This window comes from Hibiscus syriacus, unplaced genomic scaffold (assembly GCF_006381635.1).
Source record: "Hibiscus syriacus cultivar Baekdansim isolate YM2019G1 unplaced genomic scaffold, ASM638163v2 tig00110332_pilon, whole genome shotgun sequence".
In the NCBI taxonomy this organism is placed as follows: Eukaryota; Viridiplantae; Streptophyta; class Magnoliopsida; order Malvales; family Malvaceae; genus Hibiscus; species Hibiscus syriacus.
In genome coordinates, this window is record NW_024062688.1 from 9,882,132 (window position 1) to 9,903,420 (window position 21,289).

The following is a 21,289-nucleotide window of genomic DNA, read 5'->3' on the forward strand; positions in this document are numbered from 1 at the left end:
GGAGTTAACCAGAAACATGCACGCATGGAGTATATATTGAATCTAAGGTCAGATATGCTTTCTTCGGTACGAGAATGCATGAAGACTTCGATGTTCTAAATTGCTGATTTTATGAACTGTTGAAGTATTGAGTCTGATATTAAAAATCATATAAGTTTTTGTATGTCAACTGTAATGTTGTTTATGTACGAGTATGCATGAAGACTTCGATGTTCTAAATTGCTGATTCCTGTTGTAGTATTGAGTATGATATTAAAAATCATATACGTTTTTGTATGCCAATTGTAATGTTGTTTATTGACTGTTTTTTGAGTTTGTTTTAAGTGTTTCTTTTACACTAATGTTTGACAGTTGCACATTTCAAATTATTATGTTTTGAAGTTTGTTTTCTTAGCTTAACGTTAATAATGACATCAAAGTTGTTTTCTAAGGACTGAAAGGTTCCATTGCTGTTAGTGAGTGATTAAAACACTTTGAGATTTTGGGTTTTTTTTGGTACTTTTAAAAATGGCTTCTTTGAATGCTCTCAACACATGTTCAAGTGTTCACAAGAACCCATTACCATGTTTGGGCGGTTAAGGTGAAAGTCTATTTAAGGTCTCTTGACTTGTGGAGAGTTGTAGAAACTAATGAAGATCCACCAAAATTGAGACCAAATCTCACTTAGAGCTCATTATGAAGAAATGTTGAAGAATGATAGAACTCTAACGTGTATTCACTCCGGGTCAATAGACCATATTTTTATCAGTATTATGGATCTTGAAACACCTAAGAGTGTTTGGAACAAACTTAAATAAACTTATGAAGGAGGTGATAGAGTAAATAAAACAAAGATTTATGGTGATGGGTTAATCAAAGATTTCTTAATGAGGTTGATGGACATTGTAAATCATATCCGTCTTTATGGTGAAAACTTGTCGGATGAAAAAGTGGTGGAGAAAGACATGATCAGTGTTCCTCAGTTCAAAGCAAAAATTTTAGGTATTGAGGAATCTTGTGACATGTCGAGATTGACCATTGTTGATCTTGTTAGTAAACTAGAAGCACAAGAATAAATTACCGTCTATGCGAGCAAATGAGGCAAGTGAACGTGCTTTCCTTGCTGCTCATTGAGGAGTAGAGTTCAACAACTTTAGGAAGAAACCTGAAGGCTCTAAGGGAAAGTTCTTTGGTTCCTCTGTTAGTGGCCAAAGTGGAAAGTTGGTTTGTAAGAAAACAAATCATGCTGAAAAGGATTGCAGGTTCAAGGATAAGGGCAAGATTAAATTTCAATGTACCTTTTGTGATATTCTTAGCCCCACTGAAAAATTCTGTTGGACTAAGAAGAAGCAAGCAAAGAAGCAACCTCAACAAAAAGTAAATGCCAGTGAAGAGAACCAAGAGCAAGGTGTCACGTGGCTAGAGTTTCGACTAGCCGATCGTGCGGCCATAGACGCTTTCTGGAATAAAGCGGTGCCTAAGTCAGCTTTAATCACATTCTTTTGAGCTCCAACTTACTTAGCAACGACGAAACTACTTGGGGTTAACACACGAAGATGCAGAAGCTTAATGCGCTTGGGGCTAAACAAGCCACCAAGACTTGATGGCTTTGTGGGAATGGTAACTCTGTCAGGGCTAACTCAGCCACAAAGAGAGGTAACGAAGCCAATCAACTTAAGTAGCACAACGACGAAGCACAATGGCTTAGGAGCAAAAGTGGAATAAAACTTCAAAATGCTAAGTAAGAAAGGAACCAAGCTAATAAGCTAAGTAAAGTGAAAACAAAGCTTAGAAGCGAGAAAACATTAAAGCTTAAAGGCGACAAGAGAGAAAGAGCTTTAGAGTAAACACTTGAGTTATATTACTCTCCAAGAGAAGAATGAATTGAATGATTACAAATGAGGAGGTGAAGCTGCTTTTATAGTTGAGCTCCCTAAGATCTAACGATCTAGATTGAATTACATCAGCGGCTCAGATTGAATTCAAATCCTATCAGAATCTTTTCAAATTCAAACTAAACATTATCTCATTAATTTAAGTAATTAAATTCCTAAATTAAAAGATAATTAATCCTTCTAGAATCTTCCAATGAATGAGTCAGGTCCGATGGTCTTAAGCAAGCCCGATACTTCGTATAACTCTTCTACGAATATTCACGCACCCGTGTCTCAGTCCGAACATCCCAAACTTTGACAATTTCCCCCGTCGACCCTTGTAACGCCCTTGTCAATTTTCTCGGACGCCTCTGACTTAATCCTTTACGGAATTAGCTTTCTTCAAGAATCGGGCCAAAAGCTTGCCCTATCGAGCCCAAGTCTGCATAAAAAAACCCCTTCTGCGGGCTTCTGCGCACAAGTCACAGACTCAAACTCGCGGTCCGTGACATTCTCCCCAACTAAATTTCGCAACACCTTCGTCGCGCACTCGGGCAACTTGGAACTTGATCTCTTTGAATACCTGGATGTCTATCGCATTAGCAAGGCCTTACAGTCACGCCAAGCTCTTGTTATACATAGCTGCAACGAGTTCGAAGGAAGAGGATGAGCAAGAGCCAAAGTCAGTTGTATTCGTGGGGTTGGGCAGTGAGTGTTAACTGAGCAGAGATCAAACTTATGAGATTCCACATGGACTAGAGTTGTCTGAATTACATTTCTTGTGGGCACTTAGGGAACCTACTTGGGCTAAAGATGAAATCGATGGAGTGCCACCAGGTTTTGCTAAAAGGACACAAGGCAGAGGTGTGGTGACTTGGGTGGGCACCACAAATGGACAATTTGGGACACTCTTCAATTGGGGGAACCTTGTTTCATTGTGCTTGGAGTTCTGTGATAGAGAGCCTGCAATTTAGGCACACTGTGCTGGCGCTGCCGTTTTCCTACGACCAACCTTTGAATGCCAGATTCTCGTGAAGAAAGGTTTCGAATTGGAGATTGATATAGCCAAATCTTTGAGGCTTGCGATGGTGTCATATGCAAGACAAGCTGCCAAGATTATTGCTGATCAGGACAAGTGCATTACTCAGCTTGTCGAGTACCAGATAAATGGAATGGTTAATGGTATTGGTATTAATTCTGGTTGAAATTCTGTAATAATAAAGGACCTTCTGAAGCCATGGCTTTGGACCATTATAATTGCTGATGTATAACTTAATGGCTTTTGAATTGTAGTTTTTTAATATATAAAAAATACAGGTGTAAATCATTGAAAAAATTTATCCCAATAAAATAAAAGGTTCCAAGATACCCGCCAATCAATCTCCTGAAATTCACTTTTCAGGCTAATAATAACTACTTTATTTGGTTGACTCGGCTTATTTTTATAAACATTTATACATGCAATAATACGTTATAAATAATGTGAATAATAGTAGATTAGAGCAAAACAAAAATGCATGCAACTGAGCATGACATGAATCCCTATGATGCTTAACCCTCTATATCTACAAAGAACATTTTTTTTGTGATTCTAATGAGATACAAAGATCAACTGTAACGGGGCCTAATCATTTGCAAGACTTGATTTCCACTGATCCTCTTTGCTTGGTTGAACAATACTTTCGAGAATATTGGTCCTCTTTCGCCCGGCATTCCACTTGATTTTTTTTCCAGTTTATATTCGATACCTTCCTCATTTATCTTCCGAATTTGCAGTTGTTGAAAGTTTCTTTTCCAAATCATCAAGCAAATCATGGTATTCAGCAAATGCTGGATGAGACTGACAAAAAAATTGAGAGTATGGTAAGTCTGATTTCAATAAGAATAGTTTCACTATGAACGGAGCTGTAAAAGCCACATACCTGCAATGTCATACTATATGCTTTCCACAACCGCATATCATGCCGGAAAAGATCAAAAAGAACCTGCAGAACGATAAATGGATTATGATCATGAAACCCTATGATGAACAACAACTTGCATGGATTATTAATGTCAAAATGACCTAGAAATTTAAATAAACAATAACAGGTATCCTTAAAGATGAAATTCAAAAACGTCAAAAGAGATTTAAAAATCAAATACAAGAGATGTGTTTCAGTTTTGCATTTTTGAGACGATCTTCTACTCGTTCAGGGAAAACAAAGATGTCCAATTCTTTGATGAATAAAATTACTTAATTTACCAAAAGTAAGAAAAGGAATGTCAAAGGAAGCCCGCATAAAGTAAAAATGTTTTAAGACCTTAATTTTGAAAAGTGTTCACTTCATAAACGATTAAACATCCACCAACTGGCCCCCCTTGAATAAGATTGAAATTCAGCTGTTTTCTTATGACGGCTAATTAAGGCCTGGGTAGCTTTTTTCACACTTGGAACAGAGATGGGAAAAAAGAATAAAAGTTTGGATTCTGCATAGTTCTCCATTATGCTCTAACTGGCTGCCTTGAAACCTATGTGTGGTTCTTTTCTTTCATACAAGGGAGAGATATGGGGGAAGCTGGGAAGGACAGGCAAGTATTTAAAGAAAATCACCAATTAAACTAAACTCAGAAAATGCACAAGAAACAATAAATAGGTAAAATATAAAGTAAAATTCACATTAACAAAAAACATTTTTCTGAAACACCAATTAATTTATTAAGCCCTTTCACAGTTTAAAATTAATCAAGTAACTTAAAATATGTATAAAATATAAAAAATTATAAAAATTTATGAACATCCCCATAAAAAACTGTCCTATTGTAAAGCATGGAGAAAAATCTTTTAAAGAGAAGTCCAGAGCAAAACGACAAAATCTAGTGAGTCCCACATGCTGCTTCAAATGAGGGCAAGGTCCGGTACATATATCAGTGATGCTAAAAATCAAATTGTCATTAGAACCAGAATCCTAATGTTAAATGAAAGAAATTATACCTCAGATCGCCCTAAAAGAGTGGCAAGAACAACTATCCACTCCTTGAACTTGACAGAGCACATATGAGCCAAGAGGAATTCAGCATCCAACCTGCTCTGTAACATTCCCATTTGCAGCTGGAAAATTTCAAAAATATGGTCCAACAAGCATTAGACTATCACACAACAACAACAAAAAAATTGCAGAGAAACTACGGAGGTTATTTTCTATGATCTAAATGTATACACAGTTAGTGCCTAAGTTAAGCATTTTGAACAGATTCTTACATCACACAAGCTATTCCGCTATGGTATATAAAAATACAACAAAGAGAAAAGAATATACACGAAAACAAATTTCTAAGAAAACCGGTTACCTTTTGCCCAATCAATTCAAGCCCTGATGCAAAATTCTCCAACCTAGCAGAACCATATCTTTCTCGTTGAAGATATTCCTGCAATGTATTGTTTCATGGAAAAAATGAAAATCACTTAACCCCATAAAATGACATTTTGAACCAACTATGTTTTTCTCACCACTAAATCAAACTGAGTGCCCTTTACAAATGCAACAAGCTTGGAAAGTTCCTTTCCTGACATCAAATAGCTAGCATGATTTTCCAATATGTTCTTGACGGAAGCAATATGAGCACTCTGGTCTTTGACCGAAGGGCTGCTACCAAAAAAAGAGGGGGATATATTAAGTGTTATCTTGAAATTACTTGAAATTCCAACACTCCAAGGTAATGTAGAACAATTCATGGAAGTCAATAACCTTTTATCTAATGATGATCTACTGAAACTAGAACGGAAAAGGAAATAGCCCAAGAATCTAGGGGATAATTTGTCTGAATCTGTAGATGATTGCTCAAAATCTCTCCCTGACCTCAACAAGAACCTCACCTAAGAACAAAAGAGAGAGAAATCATGATTCAGGAAGTGTTTATTACCAAAAAATTCATTTACACAAACATATGACCATGCAAGAATAATACCAGCTCTCCAGCAAGCTCATATAATGATTCGTCTAGAGTTGCCTGCACAGGATTTGATAATGCTTTCAAAAGTCTTACGGGGTAAATAGAGGTAAAACAGAGAGAAATAATTATGAAAAATATTAGCAAAAATCTACCTGCAATAAGCGCAGAGCACAATACTGACTAACAGCAGAACCTTCAAGTTTGGCAATTACCTGCACCATTTTTATAAAAGGAATGAATTTGATCAGACAATCATGTAGAACAGGAGATGACTTCTATACTCTAATGATCTATTAAAAACCTTGCATACTGTTGTCTAACAAGGAATTCACATGCAATAAGAGAGAATATTCCTCTTGCTTCTCATGCATAGCTTTCCAGCTACATCTAAGGAGGGAGAGATACATAATTCTTCGAAGATAAAAAAACTCAGTAAATTTACTTCTTATAGGATGACCATAACTGCTGAACTGTATAAGAACCCAAAGCATGCTTTAAAAAGGCTCTATGCTTGTATTAAATAAAATTTCAACCATCTCCGAAGAGGAAATATCTTTGGAAAAATTGATAAGGCAATGACAAGAAACATGACATGTTTAGAACAAGGTTAAAAATTCTAAAGAGATAATTATTCTTACAAGAATGTAGCATGCTGCAGTGCGGTACCATCTCCGTTGGAAGCAGTCTTCAAACAACCTTTTGCAATAAAATTAGTGAGGACAATTTTTGGATGGAAAAAGGATGAAGGTGCGCTAATTAAATAGAATGATGATGCAACTAATGCCCAGTGTTAACTCGATACAATTATCACTCAAGAGAAGGTCAAATGTATCCAAACATAGTTAATCACTACAGAAGATAAGGAAGAAGAATAACACACACACATAGAGATATATATGTTCAACATCTTTCAGACATGTTTTGCATCTGTCAACTGGAAAAACAAGTCAAAAAGAGAACTAAGAACATACTCTGTAGATCTTCCTGCAGCAGTGAACAGATCGGCCCAATATCTACCATCAGTTTTTCTTGCAACACTCACAACCACATCAAGATACTCCGGAAAATTTCTGATCAGATCACAGGTCTTCTCCAAAAGAGAGACATTCTGTTTCTGGACTGAGACCTGGTTTTTATTCACATTTTGCCTGCAAGGAACCAATATAATGGAGTTCTTATAGGGTAAGCATAAAGAGATACCGGAAAAAGAGAAGGGGAGAAAAGAAATCACATAAAAACCTCATGCCTTCTAGTGACAGCGAGATCAAGACTGGTCCCTAAAATGGTCCAAGCAAAATAGAAGGAACTTTTGCTAAAACCAGCAAGTTTATGTGGAAAATTTATATTTTTCTAGTTTCCCAAAAGCTAAAAAACTGCAACATTAGGACTGCATGGAAATTCCCTCAATTACATGCACACCGAGACACAAATAGTCATTCCAAGCATAGCTTGGCCAGTCATTTTTCCCAGTTGAATAATACCTTGAAATCTCAGCATCAAATACGGTGAAAAGTAGCCACTCTAAACAATGTGAAAAATGAGGCTTCTCTGCTGATATTTTTGCCAAACGTAAAGCCTCCTCGCTTTTGTCCCTCTGCAAGATGCAGAACCAGAAGTAGAATAACAAAGAGCATGTATATCTTTGCAAATAACTAAATTAAGTTCCAAAAAAAGTTGTAATGGCGTCGGAGCTTTATTAATTTTTATAATATTTTAGTATTTTAATTTTATTCTATAATATCTACTAATTATTAGACATATAATAGATGACTAAGGCTAGGACTACTAAATTTTTAGGGTTATTGGTTATCTTTAGGTTTAAATCTAGGGTTCTGATGAAAAACTTTATTTGCAAGAAAGCCTAGTAACTTTAGTTGGAAGAAAGACGGCCTATAAAATAAGTTGTAGGCTTTACAGCCAACACAATTATTCTTATTATTTTCTAGAATTAATAGAAAGAAACTGGGATTTTTTATAACCCTAAGTTTTCTCTGTTGAAAAGAGGGGTTCATTTAGGGGAAAACACTCTATGCCCTTTTTGTAATCAAAGGGATGAATCAGTTCAGCATTTATTTATTTCTTGTTTTGTTTCTTGGGATTTGTGGACTAAGCTTTTAGGGTACTGGGGTATTCAGTTAGCTATTCCACAAGACCCTCCTAGTCTGCTCTGTTCGTGGGCTGCTTTGAGGCCTAATTCTGCTATTTGGAAGTTTATTCCAGGGGCTGTTTTTTGGTCAATTTGGAAAATGAGAAATGAGTTAATTTTTGAAGAAAGAAAACTAGACAGAATTTTACTGTTTTTCACTGTTCGTTTAAGGTTAGCCAAATGGTTTTTAGCAAAGTATCCCCTATTCTCTATTCAGGTAGACTCTCTAATTGGTGATCCCTCTTTGGCTGACAATTTTTTTGCTCCTAAGGTTCTGAACAGCATTGTGTACTGCTGGAATCCTCCTCCGGTGGACTATTTTAAGATGAATGTGGATGGGGCTGTTTGCTGTGTTGGGATGATGGCTGGTATAGGAGGAATTCTCAGGGATTGGAATCGGGTTACTCTTCTTTCATTCTCTGAAAGTGTCGGGCCTACCACACCTATTCTAGCAGAACTTAAAGCTATCAAAAAAGGCATTGACATCTTTGTTTCTTCAGATTGGGTGTTGATGGGCAGGCTTATTATCGAATGTGACTCAAAGACAGCAGTGGATTGGATCATTAATCAAGTTTCTGCCCCGGTTTTTCTGTCTAATTTTGTTAAGGAAATTGTGGCTTCTGTTTCTTTAATTCATGCTATTGTCAGGTGGATTCCTAGGAGTTGTAATTGTGAAGCTGACAAGTTAGCGAAGGAGGGAATTGGGTGATTGTAGTCATGGATTTAGTTGGTTTGTATGTTGTTGAGGAATAGTGTGTCAGGAGTGTTTTATGTTGGTAGTATTTGGCTGGAGAGTTCTTAAGTTTTATATTTAATAAAATTATGTACTCTTTTCCTCCTTCAGCTAGTTGGTTCTTGCCTATGGGCAAGGGTCTACTAAGAGGGAGGTTTTTAAAGAGGCATTCTATTCCTATCAAAAAAAAAATAACCCTAAGTTTTCTAAAATTCCATCTTTCTTGTTTGTTCAGCCAATAACAAACTTTTATCATTTTTTAAGGTTGGTGGTAAGAACGTTCACATGCATAAACTCAAAGTGGAAAATCTACCATGAGTGAGAAGAGGAACAACAAGTTGAATGACACATGGCTTTGAATGTTCATAGCTGGAAAACTTTTAAGAAACCACCTATAATTCCCACTATTCATTTTGAGAAATAATATTTCCCAAACACCATTAAAGAAAGAGAATTAAGTCTGCCTAACGGATATAATGCCAAAATCCATTATCATAAAATATAAAAGAAATCAAATTCTTGCTAATAAAGACAAGAAATTTCAATGTCCACATTCCCGTATGATTAATTTTTTTATAGGAATTGAAGGCCTCATTAAAAACCCTTCTTGATTGAAGGAGCTTGCAGAGAAGCTCCTTAATCAGCGGAAGAGGGAAAAGAGTGCCTTAAGATTATATAAACCATAATAAATTACAAAAGATACAACCAAGGGACTTCCCCAAAATAACCAAAAACGGAATAACTACCCACACAGCCCTGTACAACACTACAACGACCTCTAGCTGGCCTGTAACCGATCTAGCAACGCTACTAAAGACTTACACCCTGAACACGGCCAGTAAAACCACACAACATCCCACAATATGCCTGAAGCAATCAACCAATCCCCTCCTTAGCTAACTTGTTAGCTTCCATATTACAACTCCTAGGAATCAATCTCAGAACAATATCCTTAGCCGAAATAGATGCCCCAATTTCCTCCACCATAGAACTGAAAAATACAGGTGCAGAGTTCAGCTTAGAAATCCAATCCACTGCTGTTTTACAGTCACTTTCTATAATTAATCTCCCCTTCATAGCCCAATCCGATGAGAAGAAAAACTCAATCCTTCCTTAATAGCTTTCAACTCTGCCAAAATAGGAGTTCCAGGCCCTACAACTATTGAGAAAGTGGCTAAGGTATTAGGGGTAAAATCTTTCAAAATACCACCTATACCACCTTGCAACCTATCCCCTCTTACCGCCCCATCAACGTTGAGTTTGAACATATCAAGGGGCGGTGGAGTCCAACCATTAGCCTTCTCAGGGACAGAAGAATACTGAACCTTATCTGCTAGAGAAGGATCCCCGACTAGAGTGTCCAAGTTGATACGTACCAAAGGGTATTTAGCTAAACACCATTTAGCCAATCTAAATCTGGCAAAGAAGAACAAAGAAGAACTGTCGACCTTCCAATTTTCGAACACAACCAAAATTCCTAGCCTTCCATATTGACCATAAAACAACCCCCGGGATGAACTTCCAAATATAAGAATTCTGCCTTAGATACGCCCAACACAGAATTGAAATGGGATCTTGAGGTAGAGCAGTAAAAATTTCCCAAATCCTAAGGAATTTAGTCCACAACTCCCCTGCAACCACACAAGAGAAGAAAAGGTGTTCAACAGATTCATCGTGCAAGTGACAAAGAGGACAAAGAACATCTTCCAATGGAATTCCTCTCTTCTTCAACTCCACTCTAACTGCCAATTTACCATGACAAAGCTCCCATAGAAACGTTTCCACTCTAGTAGGAGCCAATCCAGCCCATACCCACTTATTCCACTCGAACGAACCTTCAGATCTGCTATATAAAGACATCCTACAAGACTTGACCAAAAACACAACTCCATTCCCGTATGATTATGAATTTAGACTTTAAATGAAACAAGGATTTGGCACTCTTAAAGATATGAGAAAAAATATACATACCTGAAGGAGATGTCGGAGTAGGCAATGCAATATAGTTTGAGCTTGGGGAGTTGGCTCAAAACATGGAAATTCTGTGCATGCTGAAAATGACATTCTTTGAGACACGCCAACCACAACCCCAGCATTTGGAAGAAGCCCCAAAGGGTACACCTCGCGGTCAAATTCCAGATCTGGATCCAACTGATAATACATATAGAAATTTTAACTAGTAGATATGCCAAATAACCAGATCAAATGCCTTGTATGGTCTTTTTAAAAAAAAAATACTGAATAAGAGAAGGATGACAAGAAAAGTGCATTAAAGGAGTAACAAGATCAGACAGAAATCACACTCTCAGGTCAAAAATACCTGCAAAAAGTCCTCCTGTTTAAATGAGTCAACACCTGAAGATGGATACCAAACCTGTAACAATAAGCATCCAACAAAAAATTAAATCAGACTAGTAGAAATAAGAGGATTTACAGAAAAATATAAAAGCAAAGTGTTGGACAATCAATTTAACAGTAGGTTACCTGCATTCCTCTGTAGCCATAGTCCAACCAGGAGACATCATCAATTAGATTTGTTTTCTCTTCTGATTGACCACATGTAACCCAAAATAGTTCAACCGAATTGGTGAGTTCCCTTTCCCTTCCATCATCCAAATCAAGTAATGAAAGCTCCCCATTCGTTCTCAGTATCAGACATCTAGAAAAGTAAGTAAATATCAGGCACATGCAATGTGCAGAAAGTTCAATGCACCAGTTCAAAGGTTATACCTTGCAGGCTCTCGGGCTAACAAGTTTGAAGAAGATGAGTTATGATTGTCAAGGGCACTGTCTCTTGGAATTTGATCAGGAATAAAACGCATAGCTGCAGGATGGCTCTTTGTAGTCATGATCGAGAGTTCTCTTACTGTAGAAAGCTGTTTGTCATTTTATCACTTAAAAACGTATGAAGAATAACTTACACATTATTTTAAAGCAAAACCATTTATATATTTCAATCAAATATTTAAATAACTGGATAATATTCCTTTACCTGTAAATCCGGAGTACTAGATGGTGTCAGTTCACCAGATAACTTCACATGGAATATGTGTACATCAAAAGGGCAATAAGTGACTAGTATGTAATCTTCGTAGACATCCATTACCATTGGCTTTGCAAGCAATGGTTTACGACAGAGTAGTGAGCTCTGATCAAGGTGATATCGAGGATAAAAAAGCAACTCATACCTGCATGCATGCATTTGCATCAACCACAATAAACAATAGTTGATCATGAAACCAAATGAAAAGATTGCAATTCACAAATCTTCATTTAAAACGAATGATAGAAAGAAGGAATTGAAACTTGTGGCCAACAAAATAAGTCCTTGATCAGTTGGAGTTTAAAGGAACCGATAGTGTTATGAATTGCCCATGAATCTCGGGCATCCATATTTTACCAGAAATTAATCAACAATTTTAAGTACTTGGACAGAGTTGACAAGTTCTGCAGGCAGAAGTAATTCAGAGGGCACATATTTGCATCTCACATGTAAGAAGAATCAATGTAATTATTTATTAAAAACAAATGACAGAAAGCTTAGGGTTCAAAATAAGAGTACTTGATCGGTTGAAGTTTAAATGAATTAGCAATACGATGACTTGCCCATGAATTTCAGGCATCCATATATATCAGAAATTAATCAATAGTTAGAAGTACTTGGACAGAGTTGGCAAGTTCTGCAGAAATATTTAAGAGGGCACAGATTTGAATCTCACATGTTCGAAGAATCAATGTAGTTGAAGACAACAACGATCTTCCCCAGCCATAATAGGCCTTTGCACTGAATCTTCTGTTCCTGAGAGATATCTCCAAACACTCGCCACTTCTTTAGTCTTATATCATATAAAATCAACCCATGGAGACCAGCAACTGCTAAATACATTCCATCCTTGCTTGCTGCCACATGCTGAACAGGCCAGTTATGTGAAATATAAGAAACCTGAACAAAAGCAAAACAACATTAGGACACTCACATTTTATAGGGAAACAGAATGAAAGCAGACAGTTATTAAAGTTGCGAATAGGATGTATAACTGGAAGGTTTAAATGTAGCATCTTTAGCTCATCAGTCTCTTCTGACTGCACAACAAGCAATCTATCTTCACCATAAATCACTTGACGGACATAAGTCATTCCCGATACTCCTCTACTAAGGCAACATTTTCCAAAAGAAAATGAAAGAATTCTCTCCAACGATCCCTCCTCAATAGCATAAAGCCTATATCCATATTCATCCCACTGCATTAATGAGGTACCGCCCATCAATGGCTCATATTTACAATATTGGTTTGTCTTAACTACTGGAGAAGAAGCAGAACTCAAACCAATTTGACGGATGGTTGACATTAGACGACATCCAGAAACAGACCAAACTGTAAGTCCTCTTAACTTCCACCCAACTGCAAAAGCAGAATTATCTGGTGTCCATTCAATACAACTGACAGAACCAGTGTCTTCCATTGTATATCTGCCAAACAAGAAGATTAAGAAGTAAAGTTTTCACCCTTGACGCATGAAAGCTTGAGCCCATAACATTGGTTTCTATAACACTATGGTCCAAAAACTTGCTAAAATAAGCACAGCTAAGAAACTAGCAAAACCAAAAGAATTAAAGTGTTGCGTAACATAAGGATTTTCACAGTACTGTAAAAAGTTCGGTGCAAGTTGACAACAGCAGGGAACGTGAATTTACAAAAGAGAGATGAGGAAAAGATCTTATTTAACTACCTAGTAGAAAATATAGTGACTAGTCAGTTCACTCAAAGAACAAAATGTAAATACATTAGAGTATACCACCAACATTCTAGCTTTACCAATAAAGACAATGCATACCCCCAGTCATATAAGGAGAGGGTACGAATGAGCAACCCAGAGTCAGCCAAGTCATATAACTCAACAACACCTCTTCTGGTACCAACGGCAAGGATTAGTTGATCTCCAGCAACTGAAGTACATACAGCATCGCCATTTCCCAATTTTTTTCAGGTTTAATAGATTCACCTGCCTTTAAACCTTTCTTGCTCACAGTGAATGAAACTAGTTGTCCATCAGAATATAAGACTAACAGCAGCCTCATCAAAACACAAAACTCCAATTGCGCTATAGCAGCTTTCTTGGAGACATTATTCGAGGCAAGAGAACTGTCGTCCTCTCCAGAGGCAGTAAAATTAACTGGAGAAAGTGATAATGTAGCAACTTCATTCTCATTGTGTTGGGAGGAATCCAGTCCAAAAACTCCATAAAACTATACAGATAAAGTAAATACAAAAGTCAAATTCCATGTTAAAAGGAACTGCATAAGACAGGATAAAATTGCTGCAACATGTTATCTATGGAGTACCTCCCCCTTCCAAGAGATACTATATAAAGATCCATCAGAAAGCCCCAATAGCATATGTTTGTTATCACTCACAATATTGCTCCTACATCAAAGAGGTTCAAAGGAAAGATAAGATACTGAGAATAACTAAAGTTAAGGTCAAAACTACAGCAAAAGAAAAGGAAATATTTACACGGCCAAATTATTTTCAGCAAAAGGCACTTGTTCATTCAGAACTCGAGTTATCATAGCTAGAAACAGACCAGAGGGTTGCTTCCCCCCTAATTGTACTTTTCTCTCAGTAAACTGGACCTTAAAAATGTGAAGAAAGAGAGATGAAGTCTGCATAAATAAAAACGAGTAAGATTTAAGTTCATAACACATAAAGTTACGAGCTTAAATATCTAGTTCAGAAGCAGTACACTGAAACAAAGAAAACAATAAATGGGCAATATGAAGCATCATCCTTTTATCATTGATCAATCTGGGCAAAAGGAAACTCTTATCCATCACCCATAAGCATTAAAATAAAACAATCAAGCTAAATGCAATTATCAAGAGCAATATGAATAACTGTTTCTCTGCTTCATTTTAATTTTACTCCAACACCAAAATTCTAGCACCCTAATACTAAACGAACATTTAATCAAAACAAAGACAGAAACAACTTCAACTAAAAGAAAATTAAAGTTGCAGACACCATAGTAAGCTAAATCAATTCTCTGAGAGAAAAAAGAAAGAAAAAACTCACAAGAACCGCAATCAATTTGGTGTCAGGGCTCCAAACGGCCTGCAAATTCTCGCCTTCTCGTTTCAGCGAATCCGCATCTCTCTTATAGCTCCCTAACCTCACTCTATGCTGCAATCACCGACACAAAAAACAATCAAACGGCTTTATAAATGAGGAAAACAAAAAACCTAATCATTAAACAAAAGCATACATTTGTGTAGGAAATACCTGGGAGGAACTCCATAGCTCGAGATGCAAAGGCGAAACGACGAGCAAGAGTCGGTTAATGAGTTTTAGGTAAATGATCTTTTGCGACGTGGGATACTGCCCTTGCTCTAATGGAATCACCTGCGGATATCCATATGCCATATACATCTTCCTTTTCTTCTTCGATTACACTTGATTTTTTTTTTCTTTTCCTCAGCTAAGGATCTAATTTCAATAAATAGATCTGAGGGAGCCGAGCATTCCTTCTTTTTTGAGAGAAGATTAGATCTCGTAGATCCAAGAGAGGAGTGGCATTTTCTTTTTCTCTTAAATCGATTGATTTCTTTCTGTTTCAACAATTAGAAATACTGAAATGGGTTTTTATTTTTTATAAATTAAAGAAATGACCTGTCCCCTCTCGTTGGGTCCCTCCTCTTGGGTTTTCATTTTCTTTTTCTTTTTTTTTTAAATAGAAGAGGGCTGAACCCTAAACAACGGACAGAGAGATTAACACATTTTCTATTATAAGCGATGATGCCTAGCATATCGCCCCATACACTAAAATGGGCATTCCTTGGTGGTTTGATAAGTGAATCCTGCTGCCGTTGAACATGCCGACTACCAATGAGTCACAGCATTCATGCAAAACTTGCTTATGCCACTACCCCATAGCTCAACTTGTGGTATTCAACACACTCCATTGATGCATCCATAGTATATAATTCCATATATTATCACAATGATATATCATTCAAAATAAATTTATTTTAAATTTTATAATAATATATAGGTTTAAACTAAAAAAAATACCTGAATTATGCTATTCTTTTGCTTTAGGCACCTAAATTATTTTTTGGTCACTTAAACTATTATATGTAACCACTTTAAGTACTTCAACTATTTTTTGATCAAAATAAGTCCATGAAGTATATTTTTTTGTTTTAAGCCCCTAAAATATTTTTTTGGTCAACACAAGTACCTAATTTTGTATGACGTGTCGACATCTTATTAGTCCAAAAATAATTTTTTAACTGAAAAACTATTATGACTTAAAATAATTAAATATAATAGTTTAAGTATTTAAACCAAAAAAATAGTTGAAGTACCTAAAGCAAAAAAAAACATAGTTTATATACTTATTTTTACTTTAAACTTAAAATATAATTGTTTATTCACCTATTGAACATAAAATTATGTGTTGTAGTGCATCAATATTAACTCTATTATTAATTTTTGAATAATTTACAATGATTACAAGTAGTAATATATATTATAAAGACTCTCAACCATTGGACAATGAATGTTTAAATATTTTATTATAATCATTGGTATTTAAACCAAGAACCTCTAGGGACAATAATTATCCCTTTAACCACTTAGGTAACTTAGTTCGTGCATTAAGTCTATTATTTTTATAATTGCCATCACCATCTATAATATATTTAAGTGTATGATTTAATTAATATCAATTAACCGAATATTTGACTTACTAGAAATAATAAAATAAATTTTATTATGAATGTATTTATGTTTATTTTTATAAATTTAATATATTTCAAAAATTAAATAATTTATATTATCACTTTGAGATAAGTATTGAGGTGGAATTTAATCTAATGTGTAATTGTATACATAAAAACTTCAATCATAGTTTAATGCGGTCTCAATAACAGGGGAAGTGTTGTTCTCCATATAACTTTCGATTAAAGTAGTTACGTTTAAATGATGTGTATGTATTTTTAATAGATTAACAAAATATTTGGCCATATATCACTTTGTAATTACCCCCAAGCTATTAACAAATATGTATACTTTTAATAGAATAAATATATTAGTTTATTTTCAATCATTAAAGATAAACATAATGAAAAAGATGAGCAGCACATTAATGAGATGAAATTAGTTTTTTTTAGTTAAAGTCAACAGCCCAACTATACGATAGGGTTTTCATTGTTAAGGTTCTCTTTGCATAAGTGGCACACAGATGTCGGCGTTGTCGGTGACTATCCTTCAATCGGATCTCGATCGGGCTGATTTCCCTCTTCCTGCGGAGAGCGTCTGAGCGGTTAAGAAAGTAAAAATAGTGATAACTTTGGTTTGGAGCAAGGTGTCCCAATGGGGGTGAATGCAGAACATGCGGAGGACATGGATATGATAGGAAAAGATTCGATTGAATCTGGGGTAATCCCTATAGTACAAAAGGAAGTGCAGCCTTTGTCCTTTGTGTTAGAAAATAAACAGAGTACGAGTAATTTCTCTATAACCAGATTAGTGAGAATGCGAAATAGAAGCGGAAAAATAATACCCGAAATTGATAATAGAGTTCAGCCAATTATGCCTACGTCTCCCAGACTGTTGTAGATCTTTTACTAAGAGAGAAAATTTACAGGTTTTTACAAAACACTCACTACTCACAAGAAAGCTCTCTAGTATTGAGAGAAATAAATTATTTGGGATGATTTTGAAGCTAAATGAGCTAGGGTATTTATAGTTGAAGCTTAGGGACTAATCTTTGAAAATACCCTAAAGTGCAATGACTAAAGTGCACTTTACCCATTACCATTTCAACACAATTATGCAGCCACCTTAGACTATTATAGCAGCCAGCTGCTAGCCCAATTTATTTGACTTTACAACAATCTCACACTTGAAAATTGATTTTAATCTGTCTTCACACCTTGATCGATGCAATAGTATTTTTGGTCCTGTTATTCTAGCATGCCAACTGAAGTTGAACACAACTTCAGTTTGTCAATGGTCGTCGTCTTTGTCAACATGTATGCTGGATTTTGAGCTCCACTAATCTTTTCAAGCTTCAAAATCCCATATTCCAGAAGAGACCGGATAAAATGATATCTCAATTGTATGTGCTTTGTCCTGGAATGAAAAGATAAATTATTTGCTAGATGAATAGCACTTTGACTGTCGCAATACAAGACATTGTTTTCTTGTTTCTTGCCTAACTCTTCCAAGAAACTTTGGAGCCAAACCATCTCTTTGTTGGCTTCCGTAACAATGACATATTCTGCTTCAGTTGTGGAGAGAGCAACTATCTTCTGTAGTTGAGAAACCCAACTCACTGCAGTACCTCCTAGAGTATAGACATACCCTATAGTGCTCCTTCTGATGTCAACATTTCCAGCTAAGTCAGCATCTACATAGCCTGTCAGTATTGTATCTCCACCTTTGAAACAAAGTGCTTTATTTGTAGTACCCCGCAGATATCTGATGATCCATTTGACAGCTTCCCAGTGTACTTTGCCCTGATTATTCATGTACTTGCTAACAACTCTCACTGCTTGAGCATTATTTGGTCTGGTACAAACCATGGCATACATCAGACTTCCAATTGCTATGGCATATGACACCTTCACAATGTGTGCACGTTCTTCCTCCGTCTTTGGTGATTGCTCTTTAGAGAGTCTAAAATTAACACCTAAAGGTGTACTTACTGGTTTAGCATCTTGCATGTTGAACTTGGAGAGTACTTTGTTGATGTATTCAGCCTGTGATAACATCAAAGTCCCTGAATTTGTGTCTTTCTTGATCCTCATCCCAAGAATCTGCTTTACAGCACCTAGATCTTTCATAGCAACCTGCTTCGACAATTTTTGCTTCAATTTTATAATCTCTTGCATGTCTGAGTCTGCAACGATGTCATCAACCATATAAATAAATGAAGTTGTTGTCGAACCTCTTGATGAACAACAATGATCTGCTTGGCATCTGGTAAAACCATTGCTACTCATGAAGTTATCGAACTTCTTGTACCACTGTCTAGGAGCTTGTTTTAAACCATACAAGCTCTTCTTCAACCTACATACCAGGTTTTTCTTGTCTACCTCTATGAAGCCTTCTGGCTGCCTCATATAGATTTCTTCCCTCCAAACCCATGAAGGAAATTGTCTTTACATCTAATGCTCAGATGTAAATTCTCGCAGCTACAATTTTCAACACTAGTCTGATTGTAGATAATTTTACGACTGGAGAGAAAATTTCATTGTAGTCAATACATTCTTTTTGTTGAAAGCCTTTGACAACCAATCTTGCTTTGTAGCGTTTGCTCCCATCGTGCTCTTCTTTGATCCTGTAAATCCACTTATTATGGAGCGCTTTCTTGCCTGGTGGTAATTCAGCTAATTCTCACGTCTGATTTGACATAAGCAAGTTCATCTCATCTTTCATGGAAGACTCCCACTTGACTGAATCATCCACCTGCATTGCTTCATCATAGCACTCTAGTTCACCATTGTCAGTCAGCAACAAGTAGTGCAAAGAAGGTGAATAACGTTGGGTTGGTTTAGGAATTCTGGAGGAGCGTCTTAGTTATGGTGTGCTTGGTTCTTCTTGAACTACTTCAGGACTGATCTGAACATCATTTCCATAAATCTCCTCGAACTCAGCAAATTCCTTTGTTTCACTTCGATATTTGAGCTACTTGATTCTATGGTTGACCTGTCTTTGTACATCACATTCTCATTGAAAATGACATCTCTGCTTCTGATGATCTTCTGATTTTCGTATTCCCAAAATCGGTAACCGAACTCATCACCACCATAACCAACAAAGGCACATTTGTTGAACTTAGCATCAAGTTTACTTCTTTCAGCAGAGCTTGTGTGTACATAAGAAATACAACCAAACACTCTTAACTGTGAAAGGTTTATTTCTTTCTTGCTCCAAACTTCCTCCGTATTCCACCATCCAAGGGAACTGGAGGCCCACGGTTGATTAGGTAAGCTGCAATGTTGATAGCTTCAGCCCATAGAAATTTGGTTAATCTGACATGTATCCTCATGCTTCCTCATGCTTCTGGCACGTTCATTTAGAGTTCTGTTCATGCGCTCTGCTACGCCATTCTGCTGCGGTGTCATGGGAACTGTTGTCTCCATCTTGATCCCATTGTTTGCGCAGAAATCTTTGAATCTATGATTTTTGTACTCTCCTCTATTGTCAGACCTCAACCGCTTGACTTTCAGATCAGTCTCATTTTCCACCATGGCCTTCTATTTTCTGAAGGTATCAAAGACTTCTGATTTCTTATTCATAAAATAAACCCACACCTTCCTTGTAGAATCATCGATGAAGGTGACATAATATAATGAGCCTGCAAGAGATGGAACTGGAGATGGTCCCCATACATCAGTATTAATTAACTCTAACTTTTCAGCCTTGGGTGTCTTACCAATCTTTGCAAAGCTGACTTTATTTTGTTTGCCAAAGATGCAATCCTCGCATAGTCCGATATCTACATTCTTTAGATCCGGCAGCTTCCCTTTTGACAAAAGTGTATTCATCCCTTTCTCGCTCATATGACCAAGCCTTTGGTGCCATATGCTTGATTTTCCATCAGCATCTGCTGTAGTAATTATATTCTCTAAGTTTGAGGTTACATAGAGAGTACCAGTCTTCTTACCACGAGCAATGACGAGTGCTCCTTTGGTAATCTTCCATTCATAGCCTGAAAAGGTTGTGTTATATCCTTCTCCATCAAGTTGTCAAACAGAAATCAAATTTTTTTGAGACCAGGAATATGTCTCACACCTTTAGCGTCCAGGTGGTCTGGTTTGGCAACTTTAGTCGTATATCTCCTCTTCCGACGATCTTCAAGGTTTCATCATCAGCTAGATGAACCTTCCAAAAATCATCACAGGCATAGTTCTCCATGATTTCTCAGCATGGGATGGATTGGAAAGATGCCCCTGAATCCAAGATCCATGATTCAATCGGACTGTTGATGTTTAGAATCATGGCATCACCTGTCTCCTCTGTCACGTTGGCAGATTCCTGTGCGCCGATATTTTTCTTGGTGCTCGGCAATCTCTTTTAAAGTGACCCTTCTTGCCGCAGTTATAACAGGTAAAATCTTTCTTTCCGTTCTTGATTTTCCCCTTCTGGATTTGGATCTGCCACGATTTGAATTTCTTTCTGAAGTTCTCCCTATGGACTCTGTGTGCAAGGCTGAGGGTTGATGCTTCATCCGATTCTTTCGTCAAATTTCTTCGCTCAGTACCAGATCCTGAACATCGTCGAATTTCAATTTACTATTTCCCGACGAGTTGCTAAATGCTGCAACAGTATCACTCCAACTATCCGGTAGAGATGATAAGAGAATTAAAGCTCGAACTTCATCATCAAATTCAATTTCCACGGAACTCAACTGGGTTATGATTGTGTCTAGTTCATTTAGGTGTTGAGCCACTGATGCCCCTTCCGCCATCCGTAAATTGAACAACCGCATCATCAAATGAACTTTGTTTGAGGCCGATGACTTCTCATACATATTGGAGAGAGCTACCATAAGACCTGCAGTGGTATTTTCCTTTGCTATGCTGAAAGCAACATTGCGGGATAACGTCAGTCG

General features: G+C 36.7%; 1 protein-coding gene across 1 annotated transcript; it reads right to left on the reverse strand.

The window, feature by feature from the left end:
- Window positions 1–3,276: 3,276 nt before the first annotated feature.
- On the reverse strand, window positions 3,277–15,093 carry LOC120119796 (guanine nucleotide exchange factor subunit RIC1-like). The gene is given in 24 exon segments (XM_039139606.1): window positions 3,277–3,693; window positions 3,776–3,838; window positions 4,828–4,944; window positions 5,184–5,261; window positions 5,344–5,479; window positions 5,582–5,709; window positions 5,802–5,843; window positions 5,939–5,998; window positions 6,425–6,482; window positions 6,758–6,934; window positions 7,268–7,380; window positions 10,637–10,816; window positions 10,986–11,039; window positions 11,150–11,324; window positions 11,396–11,541; window positions 11,658–11,853; window positions 12,385–12,608; window positions 12,704–13,136; window positions 13,502–13,641; window positions 13,644–13,913; window positions 14,010–14,091; window positions 14,182–14,330; window positions 14,740–14,847; window positions 14,947–15,093. Coding segments are annotated over 24 exon segments (3,363 nt in total). The 3' UTR covers window positions 3,277–3,606.
- Between the last annotated feature and the right edge of the window lie 6,196 nt (window positions 15,094–21,289).